The following is a 10,939-nucleotide window of genomic DNA, read 5'->3' as shown; positions in this document are numbered from 1 at the left end:
ACGGTGGGAAGTCGGGTGGGTAGGGTGATATATGTTACCTGTCAGCAGGGAGTGTTGGGCAGGAGGAGTAGGACGAAGGCTCTATGACCTCCCGGTTGGGGCTCCTCACTGGCAGGTGAGTCAGTAGGATATCATATGACAGCATGCAGTCAGTGGCATAACGACTAAATTGGGGAGAAAAAGGGTGTAAATAATTGGCTACTCTAAAAGTTAACAAAAAAAACATTAAGCATAAGCGATTATAGTGTCAATGCACACCTAAATCTCCCTGGTTTGTATCCTTCTGTATTTTGTGAGGGCCCATGTCCAGCTTTGAGGGTGTGTGTAAAACAAACATTGTCCTAACACAAACATTGAATGCCATTGATAATGAATGATCAGTTTTGTCCCAACACAAACATTAAATGCCATTGAAAATAGACAGTTTTGAGTGTTTGTGTAAACACAAACATTACGTAAACACAAACATTGATGATGAAGGTGAGGACGCAAATTCTAATTGGCTGGAATGAGATGATGTATGATGATGTACGATGATATGAGTGCCCCTCACTTCACATTGGTGTGATTTTTAACCTGTAGGAAACAAACCCCTTAATACGCATATTTTCTGATCAGAGTTCTATTATTAAATAGACCAATGATGAGCATTTCATAAAGCTCCCATTTTCTTTAACAGGGGATCTTTAAATGGACGTGATGAGCCCCTATATGAAATCATAAACATCCAAGCGATGCAGGTATGGATTGGTTGCAATTTCAGGTTTTTGCCTGATTTACTGATTAATTAACAACTTTGTTAACAATGTACAATTGTATGTAATACAATAGGCTACATACGGTACGTTTTTGTGTTTGGCTTGACTCAGGATGAGCAGGCCACCACCGAGTTGGCCCGAATTGCGGGAGAGTTTGCAGACCAGGGAGTGCAGCAAGAGGAGGTCACTACCAGCAACAAAGGAGATGATCTGTTGGCCATGATGGACAACATGGAAGCCTGATTCTAGTGTTTGTTTGTCTGGTTTCTTTTTCTGGTGATCACGGTGCATGTCCCCTGTGAAGAGGATGAGTCTACTCTATAGTGGGACTGTCAGATGTGCAGTGTGTGGCCAACCACACACTGCTGTGTGTATATATAAATTAAATTTATAATATATAATTTCCAATGTACAGCTAGATTGATCCTGCAGTCTTTTATCTCAGATACACAGTGGTGGAAAGTAACTAAGTCCATTTACTACTGTAAATAAGTAGGCTACTGTAGTACTTTACACACTTGTACAATTTTGAGGTATTTGTACTTTACTTCAGTAGCCTATATTTCCAATTTCCAATACTTGTACTACTCCACTACGAAATATTGTACTTTTACTCCACTACAAATATTTGAAAACTTTAGATACTACTAGTTCCATTGTATATTTTACAAAACATACATTACCCACTCCAGCCCCATAGGCCTATACATTTAAGGTCATTTGAAAATAGTCGATCTACAAGCTCACAATGCTTTGTAACTGTTATTTTCAAACGATTTGAAATGGGACATTCTACATAATGAGTACTTTTACATTTGGTACTTTAAGTACATTTTGATGCCAATACTTTTGTACATTTTGAATTACGGACTTTTACTTTACATTAAAATGTGTAACAATGTCTCTAAAATGTTTACATTTGTTCCAGAATATATGCAGCTGTAAATATATAATATCACCCATACAGTCTGAGTTTCAACTGCAATAGACATTACATTTTCATATGGACGAAATGTTACTGCATTTAATACAGTTACAAAAATAGAATAATCTGAATCTGAATCCATCTGGTCATAAAACCTCTAATGTTTAGGCTAGCAAACAAAAACATTATTACAGCTTCTGAAGAAACTATGGGGAAACACTAGAGGGCGATGTAGTATGTATCCATGGTAGTTATGGAGAAGGAAATATGTGACGTAAAAAATCTACGTCACCAGGGTTCTCTTCCTTTGCCACAAATGTGTTTTAATTTACTTCCGAAGAGAAATAAATTTGATTTCGAATGGATGGACTAAAATAAATCATTGCAGGTAAAGTTGTGTAAACTTAACTTTGTTGGGCATATTATTGTTTTGGAAATCAAAATGATCCTGTCTGCTATGCAGCACGTGTTGTTGTTATTCTTAAACCTGAAAAAGCTCACAACAACGCGAAACTGCATTGTGACTTGTGAGCTTTAATACTACTAGGATAATACCACCACCATCGCCACCACAGTTTATAAAGTTCAGGCTCTCTCTATCATTTTTTCGAGGTATCTGATCAATCATGCAAAGGCAAAGCATTGTTTTACATACGTACTGCAGTGAATATAAAAGAAACTGCACTAATTCTAGTGTAGGCTGATTTAAAAACGACGCCCATCCTAGCCTAAGATTAGAGTCATTCCTAAGATTAGAGTCATTAGACTCTCGTCTATGTATTTAATCGATTCTGACATTTTCAATCTACGAGTCTATTAAAGGCTTCATTACCCTTCATTACCCTGAGGGAGCAGGGCACCAGTTGGTACCGAACATGTACAAATTCAAAATACAAGATGCTTACCCCGATGCCCTAAGTGTTAGAGAGGCACACGGGGTGCTTGTGCAATGTATTAGTCCGTAGTTTTCAATATAGAAGAGTTTGTGACCGAACGCTATTTGTTCCTCCTCGTTTACTTCCTGTTTACATTTAGCGTAATTCCGGCTTTCACCGGATACGCCCCCTCACTACCGCCATCTATGGCCATTGGGAACTTCCGACAGAATAGTAAATATGTAGACAAGACATACACAACTAGGATGTACAATAATTAGTTATTCCAATGCCATATCGGACCAAAAATGCCTTAATAATAATAAATTGTCCCAATTTAAGTATGGTTTATCAATATGATGAGGATGATTTTCTATAGAAAAGTTAGTTAGTTGCTATAGGCCCTATGCCATTGACTATATAGAGCAGCGGTTCCCAAGGTTTTTTGGCCGTGCAAATAGTAATCTCAGCCAGGCTGATGGCTTCTTGGTTAGAGTGGGTGACAATATTATCACACGAAAAGATGAAATTACCTACCTAGGTTCCATCCTGGAAGCAAATCTTTCCGGTGATAAAAATGGCCACCAACGAAACAACGAAACAAAAACACCTTGAAGACCCTAACAGGAGCCCTCGTACAAGGTTTCTTCGACTATGCATGCACCTCTTGGTACCACAGCACCTCAAAGGCCCTTAAAACAAGGCTCCAGACCTCCCAAAACAAACTGTTCAGGTTACTACTTGGCCTCACTCCCCGAACCCACCTCACCCCTGCCCATTTTGACAGACTGGAATGGCTTAGGGTTGACTGAGAGACAGGCAGCTGCTGCTTGTGATGTGTTGAGCATGTAGCTCTATACATCTCCTTACAACAGTGTTTTACCAGATTTTGCTGTTTGTGTAAAATAACACACACCATAAAACCGCCAGTACCCTATTCATGTCATGCACCCCCTAGAGGGCGTCCGCGCACCACAAGGGGTGCACCACGCACCACAGTTTGGGAACCCCTGATATAGAGGGTATGCACATGCATAAAGTTAATGGTAAATCGAGTGGCAAAGTGAGTTTAACGTCGTTTAATTAGGACTTTTCTGTTTGGATGTAGTGGCTGTGAAGGTCAGAAAGTAGTTTTTTACCACTCAGTAGGGCCTACTGAGTAGGCATTCCCACATAACTTCCGGGTATGATGATGTCACACACTGACGTGTCCTGATGAAGACCAAGTGTTTTGGTTGAAACGTGATGTTGGCTGTTATGTATGTAGCAGAGTAGCTCTCAGCCTCAGCCTGATGGCCTCAAAATTCTAATATCTTCCCCGGTCCATAGGGATATCCCTTTGGTCTAGTGGCTAAGATGTTGGAATTTCACGCGGGAGACCCGAGTTCGAATCTCGGGCGTTGCATTGCTGCCATGACCCGGGGGGTGAGTGTAGCAGAGTAGCTCTCATCCTCAGCCTGATGGCCTCAAAAGTCTAATATCTCCCCCTGGTCCATAAGAGTTATCCCTTTGGTCTAGTCTAGTGGTTAACTTAAGATATTGGACTTTCACGCGGGATACTCGAGTTCGAATCCCGGGCGTTGCATGTAGCCACAGTCTGTTCATTCTAGTTATAGTGCCTGAGACTTACGCTTTTCTTGTTTGGATATACCTTTCCAGATTTTATTGTGTCAAAAGACCTAATACTCCTAATAATAATACTTGAACACCTGGTTGTTTGTTCACCTACTCAGATAAACTCCATTATTTCTCTGTCAATGGAATCAGCGGGGATAAGTCCAAGAGTGTCCCAGGGTGGGGCGATACAGATCACCCACTCAATCCGGGAGCGCACCATCGCAGAGAACAGCCTGGTGATCCTCCTGCAGGGACTGCATGGCGAGGTGACCACGGTGGACATGCGCGACGAGAGCACGGCGCGGGGACGCCTGGTCAACGTGGACGCCTTCATGAACGTGCGCCTGGAGAAAGTGCTTTATCGGGACCGACGAGGCCGCCTCTCTCAGCTGGAGGACCTCTTCATCACTGGCAGGAACGTCCGCTACGTTCATATACCCGACCACATGGACATCATGACGACCATCCAGAGGCAGCTGGCCAAGATCCACCATGTCCGAAACTTTGCGCAGAGAAGTGGCAGGAAGGAGTTTGCCAAGAAAAAGAACTGACTTTTTATTAAGGCCAGGGGTGCAACATTATATTATATATAGCCTAATGCATGGTGTTTATGCATGGTGTTTATTTTGTCCTCGGTTGGGACCAGCAGCCCAAAACAAATATTTAGAGTTTAGTTCCTGGATTAAGTTTTAAGAACTCACAGTTATCACACCAAATAAATGCAGCGCTTTTGGCTGTCTTGTGTATCATGTAGGCCAGGCCTATGTTATGTTTTTCTCCTTTATTTTGAAGCAGAATAATATTTTTTGACTGTATGGACATTGTAAATAAATATACTTGTGATTATGATTATAATATGTCTTAATCACTTAAACTTTATACTTCATTGACTGGGGTGCCCCAGAGGTTCTATACTTGGTCCCCTCCTTTTTTCCCTCTACACCAAACGTCCTTTGCCGAAAATAGCCGATCTACAAACTCAATCTTGCCATTTTTGGTGAATGTTCACCTATTATGACATACAGAGAACGTGGCTAATAACTCAAAATGAAAAGGGTGTTAACAGGGAAGGAGTGGTCCAGTGTTTACATTTTCTTGCTCTGCCCTCCTTTATGAGCATTGAATAACCCTGCCATTGACCACAGTGCCCATCTGTCTGTCTATGGAACCAGCCCAAAATGACTAAACGCCCATATGCCAGCCAGGGAAAACATTGCTCATGATCAATACTAGTGTGGAGGGAAAAACAAACAGAGGCGGCTGTTTCCACACTTTAGCTCTCCATCTCACAAACACTGCTCTCTCATGCACAGCCGAGCTGTCACTCTATGCAGTGATTGGTTGGCTGGCACCCATAAAGCATTTAGCCAATGGCATTGAGCAGGGGCAGAGTGAAAGGAAGAGACTGTTTCCCTTGGAAACTGCCATCCCAATGTTCTCTTACGGACAAATAGTGTTATTGGAGAATTCTTGGAATTTGGCGTGTGTTATTTCCAAGCCATGTCAGGAAGAGGACAGGCCTGACATAACACAGACAGGAGGCAGCGGGCTAAGATAAACCTGGGAATGTAGATTGAGTGGTGTGCTGCCACCATAATATGGTGTGATATTATCACACACAGGGCGGAACACTAGAATCTGGTGATGCAAGAGTCATACGGTCCTAAATCATCTCAGGAATATACATGGGCAGTTGAATCATTGTTTTGACCTGTGGGTAGAGCATGTGGTTTTGACGCTGGACATGTTTTGTCCTCAAGCCACTGTTTTCTTTGAGAACCTCTGAATAACAACAACCCACATAATGACTGCTTACAGCTTTTCTGAAAACTCTGGACTGGGTGCCACATCAACACCCGCCAAACTCAGAATAGCACTTTAAAGAGGCACACATAGGAGCAAGACCGCATAAACAATTCTTGTATAAATGTATGAGCCACTTCCACAGGCACCACCAAACAACGGCACCTGCTACACCACTAGTTCTCAAAGTCCGGCCCTTGGAGGGATTCCAAGGGGTCCCCCAGCAAAATGAGGACATTTTAAAGCCCTATTTTAGCTTTTGGCTATCTAAAAATAACCTATATACAAGCTCACAGCACAATGCAACACATGAGCTGCTTTATAGATAGTCAATTTTTTTAAAATCTCTTATGGGGTACCTGGCACAAACTTGGGGGTCCTTATGAAAACCCTTTGAGAACCATTGAGCACCATTGCACTCAGCAGTCAGCACCCGTGGACTTTACTTAACACATTCAGGCATCGACAATTGGACATATTGTTGAACTCTTATTCCCCAAAACCTGAGATTAAAACAAAAGCCTGATTTAATCGCCAAACCCCACAGCTCCACGGACGGCCCGCAGCCGACTAGCTATTTCCTGTTCCACCCTTCTGGCTTAACACTGAACAGAGCTCACTGTGGCCTGGCTGCCAGAGCAGTGATCACTGCTCAGTGCTCACTGATCACAGGCACACCAAAGAGGGAGCTCCAAAAAGAAGTCAGACGAGTGCTGATGAATACCTGCAGTAAAGTGTGCTATATTAACTCTGTCGATTTGATGACCAAAGTGTGATTTACTTGGATTTAAGGTCTTGAATGGGTGTTTTCACTAAACAGGTGAATTGTATCTGTGTGTCTCTGCCAGTGTACATGCAAACAAAGTTCTTCTCCCTCACAACACACTTCTCTCAGGAAGCACCTCCTTTTTTTTAAGAGTCTGGACCCCTTTCGGCTGCGGTCCTGTCCCTGAGGAGTGGGAGTGGGGTCATAGCTGACGCTGATGCTATAGAGACAACACACACGCACGAGTGCTGTTTTCCTTCTGGCTTCCTGTTTCACAGCAGCAACATCTGTCCAGGCTGTCAGGAGAAATCACTGTCCATTGTTATTCCTCTACATTCGATGGAATTACCCAAGTTTTGTTTGTGATGGACTCTTTTTTTTATTCCACTTATACAGTGACAGGTCACTCCAAATTTGGAATTTATTTTAATGTTTGATCAGTGGAATTATTTTGCAGTTTGGTAGCCCAGCTGTATTGCTCTGGTCCAGAAGTTGAGGTGAGTGAAACAAACTTGAAACAGTCTTTCTTTTTTAAATTATTATAATTTTTTATCTTTTTCCCCTTTCATTTATTTATTCTATGGTTATATCTAATGTAGATGGATATGGATTGGATTAAGCACCAATGGGTTGGATTAGAGATTGTCAAACTTTTTAAACCTACTTTCTATTGTGATTTTCTTGGAAACACTCTAGGCGGCAGACTAGTTTATTAGTGGCGACTGCTGTCCCTACAGACCATAAAACACTTTATAGGTAGTAGTAGCTATAAAGAGGTTGAAAGCCTCCGTTTCCAACCTAGAATTCACAGAGCAAAAAGATCAAAGGAGTTGCTTTTTTAGCTTGTCACTGTATTTTGTTGGTTCCCACAGATGCCACTTTTTCACCTCTGGTGGAAGTGTGAAGACATACTGTAAAATAAATATCAAATAGAATTATTTTTCAAGTTTCATCTTTTGACTTTAATTGGATTATCTAAGCAGGAAGGGTAGAGGGTTGAATGGGAGTGCATTTCACAGAGCACATAAACAGCTGCAGCTGTTGGTGTACGCATGTCCAGAGAGTTATTGGACTTGTCTGGACATTTTAGGTGTTAAATGTGTCTGTCCCAAGAAGTCCATTCCTGCATAAAACAGTCACATTATTGTGTGTTGTTGTTACTGGCATGGCATTGCCAATTTAACTTACTCTTTAACATTTTCTGTGGAGTTTTGAGGAAAATAGAAAGAAAATCTCTTTTTTGTATTTTTCAAATTCATTCATTCAGTAATTACCACAGTTTTGAAAAAACAATTTGTGCTTTAAAGAGAAACAACTGAGGGCAATTTGGATAGAGATTAAATGGAGGCCAAACGCCTTAACCAAAAGAAAACGATGTTTATCTTAACGTGATCTGAAACAAAAACAAAATGGTCAGTCCACTTATGTCATTAACGTCTGGGGGCAGTCAACTGAGCAAGCAATGAGAGTTAAATACAGAAGCCAAAGCAATGCTGGTCTAGACCTACTGCTTCCCATGAGTCAATACACCACGCAAGTGGTTTGCTACTATAGTAACCACTGCTTAATGGGCAAATAGAGAAAAGTACCCTTGAAAGTGCACATGGTCTGCCAACAGTCATCTGGATAAAGATCAGGGTGGGAGGGAGAGCAACCCATGGCACTGATGGGTCAGATTGGATTTTGGGCATGATTTTATACTCTGGAGAGAACGTAGAGCTCAGCAACAAAAACACCCTGCTCTCACGCACAATCACTCATTGTTGCTGTCAGAGTGAGTGACATGAGTATGTTATGAGGGAAAATATCAGTGATTTTTCACTGGAACCATGGGGGAATGGCCATTTAGATGATCACTCCAATCGCATCCTTGCTTGGCCTTATTGTCACCAAAGAATATCTTGCTTACTCCAACCCTCCCCACATAAAGCCAGAGCACGCATGTGAAATCTAACACACCATTTCGCACGGGAAAAAATAAAAACAACCTCCCCTTTCCCACCACCACCGGAAGAGACTGCTCAGTGCTCAGTCACTCACTGCAACAGAAATGGTTAATACAAACCTCACTGGCGCCCCAGAGCAGACACACACAGGAAAACAATGTCCTTGACATGTCCAATGACCTCTGACGTTACATCACAAGAATGATGGGCGGCGATTTGGAATGCTCGTGCATTCTCTTAGCCCTCTAAATTAAAACCTCCAGGGACTGGCTTCATGAATGACACTGCATGTCAAAGATCATCATCTGTCGAAGTGAAGCCGAAAAAGTATTTATCTGAATTTCTTGACTTCTGGGGGTTTATATACTAAAGTAACCGGCTATTGTGCTTGTTCAACAGTGTCTCACAGGCACAATCTCTGACAGTGGCGTACAAGGAGGGCTGGAGATGTGAACTGTGCAACCAGAGTAATCCAAAATGGACCCAATACAGAGAGACATGGAGCTGCTGAGTAGCAGCATGGCTACCTATGCTTACATCCAAGGTAATGGCCTCACTGTTGCTCAGATACAGTAGCCTATATAATCCTGTTATTCTTATGCTTTAAGAATAATTTCAATGGAAATCCATCCAATTCCAGGACTTAAACTGCAAACTCCTGTGAGTCATTTTAACTCGAGTGTAAATGGTTCATTCTTAGTTGCTTACACTCTGAGTTAAATGAACACATTGTGTTATTGTGTAATTGTTATGATTTTAATATCATATTAGCTCATTGCTCATAAATCTCTAACAAAACACACCATTGTGTTTTTATGCACACACAGCCAATCCAGAGAGCTTCGCTCTGTATTTCATGATGGGCGTTTGTTTCGGCCTACTCCTGGCACTGTGCCTCCTGGTGACGGGCATTGCCTGCACGCCTCGCCATCGCCCCAAGGCAAAGGCTCCCCCCTCTTCCCCGGAGAGGAGGCAGCTTAAGCTGTCCAGTGAGGAAGAAGAGGATGAGAGCACTGGGGAGGAATATGGGGAAGACTCAGAGATTCCCAAGGTGACAGTGGTGCCATGCATGATGAGTGTCAGTAGCCAGTCTACTAATGGAACTCTTCAGAGTCTCGACGTGTTTGCGTCGGCAGAGGAACTGGAGAAGGCACGCCGTCTGGAGGAGAGGGAGCGCATAGTGAGGGAGATATGGAGGAATGGACAGCCAGATATCCTGGTCACCGGGACAGGGACAATTGGGCGGGTACATTACCACTGAGAGACACCCAACCCATGCCACAAGCAAATCCACTAGAAACTGCATAAGACATGCAGGACTTACATTGGAAAGGAACAAAGTTTTGTTTACCTTGATTTGTGTTCATGTTTGAGTTCTTATACATGACATAACAAATGTGTTTTGTTTATTTTTTGTGGCATTGAAAAAGAAAGAGGTCACACAGCTCGTGCAAAAAACTTAATACGAAACCAACGTTTCGGCAACAAACTGAGTATGATTAATGCATATTCTTCGTGGCATAACAGCAGGTCCCTCTGTTCTGTCTTGGCAATGTGACTAATTTAAACTTTTAACCACTGTGTCTGAATAGAACCATGTATTTGACTTGAACAAAATTGATAAATTGCCAGCAGTGTTGCATCACTGTACAAACGTCTGTGTGATTATTTACTATTAGTCAGGTTATTCCCACAAAGGCAGTTCCAGCCAGGGGGACCAATGTTAGCAGAGATGGCTGCTTCCCACAGAAACTCTGGAGCCTTCTACCCAATTTAGTTCTAATCTCTGACCCCAACGCTTCCTGAGTTCCTGTTTCTTTCCACAGTTCCCATAACCCTTGCATTTTCAGCAGCAACACTGTAGTTCCCTGCTAAAACATGTCCATTACAGGGGTATGAAAAGGCCACTTGTCCCCCAGACCAGACACCTCTGCTGAGTCTGCTCTACTGTAGATTACCAATGTAGAGCTTCATAGTGCAATGCTCATTGCATCCAAGGTTATGTCCCAAGAGACCCTCTTATATTTTTCTGGGTTGGTTTTTTCTTATTCAGGCAGCCCTCCTTGAATGAAAAGGGTGCTTGTTTAGGCACTAAAGTTTATTCTGTCCAGTGTCCGCTGAGTGTCTTGCTGGAAATGTCGCTGGCTAAATTGGTGATTGTTAGAGCCAGAGAAAACAACTCTCAATGCAGTCATAGTGAGACTCAACTTCTCCTGATATGAGTTAGCCAAAATCATTATTCAGTTGCC

At 42.3% G+C, this 10,939-nt stretch overlaps 3 protein-coding genes across 4 annotated transcripts in view; 2 read left to right on the top strand and 1 right to left on the bottom strand.

Moving 5' to 3' along the window:
- zc3h12ab (zinc finger CCCH-type containing 12Ab) overlaps window positions 1-2,686 on the bottom strand; it is a gene marked incomplete at its 3' end in the record, with an annotated part of 30,458 nt that extends 27,772 nt beyond the window's left edge. Inside the window, 2 exon segments of the mRNA XM_083762195.1 lie at window positions 39-164; window positions 2,589-2,686. Of these exon segments, the coding sequence (XP_083618321.1) occupies window positions 39-145 (107 nt within the window). The 5' untranslated portion in view covers window positions 146-164; window positions 2,589-2,686.
- On the top strand, window positions 1,979-5,008 carry lsm10 (LSM10, U7 small nuclear RNA associated). Of its 2 annotated transcripts, none has more exons than XM_083769942.1 (2): window positions 1,979-2,071; window positions 4,292-5,008. In XM_083769942.1, the coding sequence occupies exon 2, from the start codon at window positions 4,316-4,318 to the stop codon at window positions 4,724-4,726; it is 411 nt and encodes a 136-aa protein (XP_083626068.1). In that variant the 5' UTR covers window positions 1,979-2,071; window positions 4,292-4,315; the 3' UTR covers window positions 4,727-5,008. The 2 variants fall into 2 exon arrangements, with proteins under 2 accessions (XP_083626068.1, XP_083626069.1); XM_083769943.1 differs by having other exon boundaries at window positions 1,989-2,067.
- A 1,614-nt stretch (window positions 5,009-6,622) lies between these two features.
- Window positions 6,623-10,917, top strand: eva1bb (eva-1 homolog Bb (C. elegans)). The gene is made up of 3 exons (XM_083787899.1): window positions 6,623-7,241; window positions 9,090-9,234; window positions 9,518-10,917. Exons 2-3 carry the CDS (start codon window positions 9,168-9,170, stop codon window positions 9,949-9,951), a joined length of 501 nt encoding a protein of 166 aa, XP_083644025.1. The 5' UTR covers window positions 6,623-7,241; window positions 9,090-9,167; the 3' UTR covers window positions 9,952-10,917.
- The last annotated feature ends 22 nt before the right edge of the window (window positions 10,918-10,939 follow it).

The sequence above is a fragment of the Protomyctophum parallelum genome, assembly GCF_964188405.1.
Source record: "Protomyctophum parallelum genome assembly, chromosome: 1".
In the NCBI taxonomy this organism is placed as follows: Eukaryota; Metazoa; Chordata; class Actinopteri; order Myctophiformes; family Myctophidae; genus Protomyctophum; species Protomyctophum parallelum.
The sequence above is the reverse complement of the archived record's forward strand: the minus strand, read 5'-3'. Positions and strand labels throughout refer to the sequence as shown.